This window comes from Electrophorus electricus, chromosome 3 (genome assembly GCF_041902795.1).
Source record: "Electrophorus electricus isolate QZ-2024a chromosome 3, ASM4190279v1, whole genome shotgun sequence".
Taxonomy (NCBI): Eukaryota; Metazoa; Chordata; class Actinopteri; order Gymnotiformes; family Gymnotidae; genus Electrophorus; species Electrophorus electricus.
Window position 1 is genome coordinate 20461991 of NC_137499.1, and position 4882 is coordinate 20466872.

The window sequence follows — 4882 nt, forward strand, 5'->3', positions numbered from 1 at the left end:
ACCAACTGCATTGGTTGTGACAAATTCTACTCTTGGTGGCATCAGCATTAAAAGACATTCAATTATACCATTGTGAACCATCTGGAAGTTGAAGGGCTCTCCCTCATAGGTGTCATTCAAATGCTTCATGGCAATAATCAGACATAACTCCAAGATGGAAAGACCTGGAAAAAGTGAACAAACACCCACATTAGCCTGTCAGAAGTCATTTTTGTTTGCACCAGAATCTTGGCCTAAACAAATAAGGCTCAGACTTGTCAGATCAAGGTTGGAACCAGAGGTGTATACCTTCAGCTGGAAAAGGGACACATGCTGCCATGGCATTTAGCCTCAACCAGCTGAATTCACCAGTGACGTCTACCTTGAACCAGTAAGCATATCCAGGTTGGAACAAAAACCTGAACCGTAATTCCACCTCTGGTTGGAATTAAGCGCAGTAAGTAAAAATATTCTCCCAAATAGAAATATTTTAAATTTAGAGCATCTATTTGCAAGAAATCACAACTGGTCAAATTTTTTTTTAAGAGGAAGTGCTTTCAGACCTCAAAGAATGCAAAGAAAAATTCATATTTATTTTTAAAACAATACTATTTTAGGAAGAGTCCAAAAACCAATATTTGGTGGAATACCCCCAATTTTCAATCCCAGCTTTCATGTGTCTCGGCCTGCTCTCCACCAGTCTCTCACATCACCTATTAAATAAGATTTGGGTCATGTGATCACCTAATCACTACCTCCATAAATAGAATGATGTGTGAATGTGTTGGAATTTCACACACACTGGAATGGAATGGCTGTCACATGTAGGAGGTGCGCCGGTGTGGAGCGGCTCCGTTCACACACGTAGAAGTACCAATGTGGAGCAGCTCTCTTCATTTTGTTCCACAGCTGTATGTATATACAGCCCTAGTTGTGCCGTGGGGGTTCTTTTTCGTTCCACAGGTTGGAGAGGTACATCACAAACACGAGCAATAATTCCACTTACATCATCCACTCTCAGCCTGTCTTTAAAGCTCTGTTGGTATACATGGATTTTTTTGTGCAGTTGGCTCAGATTTATCTAGACTGGTTTGCGCATACAGTATTCTCTCACCATGGAGGATGTTAGCTTTTGTATCAGCGTTGCTCATCCGACTGGCCTCCAATATGTCCGCAGCTCTTAGAGTTGGGTTTGAGACTGACACACGACTCACTGCCAGTAGCTGAGAACACACACACACACACACACACACACACACACACACACAAAGTGTTTAGATTCAGGTGTTTCAGGAGAATGAACGGCAACACAGCACTGACGGATCTGGATAGCTGCGCTCACCAGAAGTAAGTGTAGCGAGCGGAAATCTGTGCTGGAGTTAAAATGCTTCCGTAAAATCTCATCCACCGACTTATCCTCACACAGTTTCTGCGAGAGAAAGAGAGGCATCGAGGTCAATCCCTGACAGACACCAAGGACAGATCCCAATTTTTCACTCAACTGTATTCATCACCCATTCCCAATTTGCAACATCACGAGCCTGGGAGACCAAGCACTACCTCCGAAGCGTGCATTTGCATTGGACTCCCAGCTTCAGATGGCATACGGCATGGCTGAGATTCGAGCCAAGGCTATAAGGCACGTTGCACGTGTACTGCTCAAAACAAGAGCTGACCCAGTTCTTATCCTACAGCGTGTTGCTGTTGGGTGTTGTACCAAGATGCTGACGTTCCAGTCCTGCGAGAACTTGCTGTCAGGGAAGTCGTCCGGCAAGCTGAGCTTGGAGCGAAATGCGTCTCGGTACTGGCAGAAGGACAGAGAGCTCAGAAGGTGTATCTGTCTGTGGGAGAAGCGTGACTTCACTCGTTTTTCTAAGAGTTCCAGTACATCCTGCAAACACACACAGTTTCAAGTGGTCAAACACGCACCGTCATGCTACTCGAAAAATCACTGTTTATTCACCCAGATGGATACAGCTATAAGGTGTGTGTGCGCGCGCACACACAGTGTGTTACTGTAAAACCACACACCAGTCTGCAGGTGAGCCCCACCACAGTCACTGGAGTCTGAGCTGACTGAGACACATCCAGCAGGTTATAGAGCAACGTCTGGTTCTTATGATGTGCAAACAGATCAAACTCCTCCAGAATGAAAAACACCGGACGACTACTGCTCTTATCACCTTTAGAGAGAGATGGAGAGATCTATACAGGTGGTGTAAATGTGGTATACATATACTACATAGATGCACTATATATCTGTATAAGGTAGTATAGATGCACTATTAGTTACTGTACTGTATAATGTGAGAATTACAGGTAAATGGCTACTGTAGTACTTTACTGTACTGTGTGAAAGACAAGTAAATGTTTTTTTCTGTGTGAGAGACTGACTGCAGTCACAATAATGTCATAGTGAGCCAGTAGTCTACTACCAACCTTTCTTAAGAGCCTCCAACAAAAACACCAGATTCTCTGCAAAGCTCCCCTGCACAATAAAGCAGAGACCCATGACCATCTGGCTTACCCAATCCAGAACCATCAGAGACCAAAACGCACGCAAGATGAGCACCTGGCGTGCTCTAGCCCACTCACAAATACTCTGTCTCCAACAACGTTCTCCAGGTGGAGCTGGCGGGTGATCTCCCTCAGAGCGATCCGGTCATCTGTCTGCAGCAGACCTGCATGGCGAGGCGTGACGACGGGATGGTAGTGAGGGGTGGGGCAGCTGTCAGAAGGAACCTTCGCCATGGTGGCGACAGCCACAGCCGAGGGCCGGCCAAGCACGCCGGACATCACTCACCGCTCAGCTGAACGAGCAGAACGTTTTTCTTCACCTCCTGCAGGTCCAGCAGCTCTCTCAGAGCACAGCTCAACAGCTACACAGATACATGACAGACACTCAGAAATGACACACCCTTTAGAATGAATATTCACTGAATATCTGTGAAATTGGCATGCAATTATCATAACTCCATCATGTATTTTACGTGCGTGTTATTTGCAAACAAAAATGCTTGTGTAGATCAAACAATACACATTTTTCTGCATACAGAATTTCTGGAAAATTAATTATTTGAAAATAAGCAAATGTGTAGAGATCTGTTAGAAAATCTGTCATCTTGAATACAGCACGAGTGCCACAAAGTGGTGATAGTGTGTGAAACGTCAGCCAAAGAAGGAGAGACGGACAGACAGTTGTCATGCTGGGCCTGTATGACAGCAGAAGGAGCAGCACAGCTGGGTGTTGTGGGTGGAGACAAAGAGGCTCATACCATAGTCTTGCCAGCTCCACGTGGACCCACGATGAGAACTGAATTACTCTCACCGTGAACCGCTGTCCTCCGCAAAAGCTCCAGCAGGTGCCTAACCACAAAAACACAGTCACATGTCACACACTGCTGTGCATCACATCTCAAATACTAGACACATCACAGTTCAGATACTTCTGCAACACACACAGGTCTGCCGTCACATAATTTGCTCACGTACACACGCACATTTTCTGCAACCAGTAAAGGATTTTCATCAAATATACAGTGTATTCTATTTTAAACCCCACTTGTATTGTGATTCCAGCCCCATCGGTTTATCTGGAAGCCGCTGGTGACAAAACCGCTCCCTCAATATTCTTTGGACCTGCGACAAAGCGAGATGAATCAGTATCTTAAATCAATATTAAAAAAGTTTCACACAAAAACAACTATCCTACATGTTGTTTCACAACATCCTACATGCACCTCTGGATGCAAATACCTAGGACACAAGCACTGACCTCAGATACACATTCTCCAGCTGCCGAGCAGTTTGCCCCGGACTTGTGCTTACTCATCATACTGTAGAAGGAAAACGAAACCTGTTAAAGGACCAATAACGGATCGATTTACAACTGGAGCTACTGCAAGGCTTTCCTCAAAAGAAATATTTTTAAAAACCCTGAACACAACGCCAGAGCACACACGACAGAGACAGCTAAAGGTTAGGTGGGTAGCTAAGCTAACCTAGCGTACTAGCTGTAGCGAAACGTGTAGCTGAATTAGCCAGCAAATAGCGACCAACACGCGGAAAGACAAACCCAAACCGTCCACTGACGGGAATTTGACCGCTGCGGATTAAAAAAATAAAAATAAAACACGGAAAACGCAGCCAGCCAAGCAGCCAGCTAGCGTTAGCTGTCGCCCAACGGGTTAACTACACAAACCGAGCCCCAGGCGCGTTCTGAAAGCCTCAGGGCAGTCGCGCGAGGAAAAAAGTCGCGCGCAAGTCCGAAAAAAAAAAATGCGCGAGCGAGAAACGAAGACGCGGCGCACCCAAAAGTACTTCCGGCTTTACTCGTAATAACTCGAAGGCGGAGTGGGACGCGACCGGGACCTCGTAGCTACACAAGCGCATCGATGTGTCTAGTTTCACTGCAGACGCTATAACAGCGCTTGAACTATAGTAACTTATAGTCACTAGTAACTGAAATCTGCTGGTTTTAAAGCGGTGTGAGATGGTCCAGAATGATGAACCTGCGTGCCGCTACATGGCACTGTGCAGTACGTGTTCGTGATTACTTACTAATTAACGCTCACTGGTAACGGTTGGCTCACAAAGTCCATGTAGATTTTCCACAGGAGTGCTCGGCCTGGGATTTATACGCCTGCCTCAGACGTCGATCCTGCAACATTTTCCAGACTCGGTGTATTCAACGCTATCTGTGGCTCCAATAAACACCCGTAATTAAAACACACCGACATGAAATACCAACAATGAACGCATCGCATTGGCCTCCTTCACAAGGTTCTCGCGGAGCAGTCCGTCACGCGCGAGCTCGCGCCCCGCCGTCACGCCCCCGGTGCATTCTGGTCCAAAGCGTCTCCTCCTGGCTTCCTCGCGGGGGCGCAGGCGCGAGGCGCAGCTC

General features: G+C 46.4%; 1 protein-coding gene across 8 annotated transcripts in view; it reads right to left on the reverse strand.

Annotated features, from left to right (window-relative positions):
* orc4 (origin recognition complex, subunit 4) overlaps positions 1–4805 on the reverse strand; it is a 6198-nt gene extending 1393 nt beyond the window's left edge. Inside the window, exons 1-13 of one of the 8 annotated variants that reach the window (XM_027020784.3) lie at positions 4730–4805; positions 4540–4639; positions 3755–3815; positions 3542–3618; positions 3255–3345; positions 2783–2858; positions 2575–2660; positions 2419–2467; positions 2011–2162; positions 1697–1870; positions 1322–1408; positions 1094–1202; positions 69–164 (exon numbers count right to left, since the gene is read on the reverse strand). In XM_027020784.3, the coding sequence (XP_026876585.2) occupies positions 69–164; positions 1094–1202; positions 1322–1408; positions 1697–1870; positions 2011–2162; positions 2419–2467; positions 2575–2660; positions 2783–2858; positions 3255–3345; positions 3542–3618; positions 3755–3815; positions 4540–4580 (1099 nt within the window). In that variant the 5' untranslated portion in view covers positions 4581–4639; positions 4730–4805. Of the gene's footprint in view, positions 1–68; positions 165–1093; positions 1203–1321; positions 1409–1696; positions 1871–2010; positions 2163–2418; positions 2468–2574; positions 2859–3254; positions 3346–3541; positions 3619–3754; positions 3836–3980; positions 4499–4539 lie in introns of those variants that run through there. The other 7 variants (XM_027020783.3, XM_027020781.3, XM_027020785.3 and 4 more) reach the window with 7 other exon arrangements.
* Between the last annotated feature and the right edge of the window lie 77 nt (positions 4806–4882).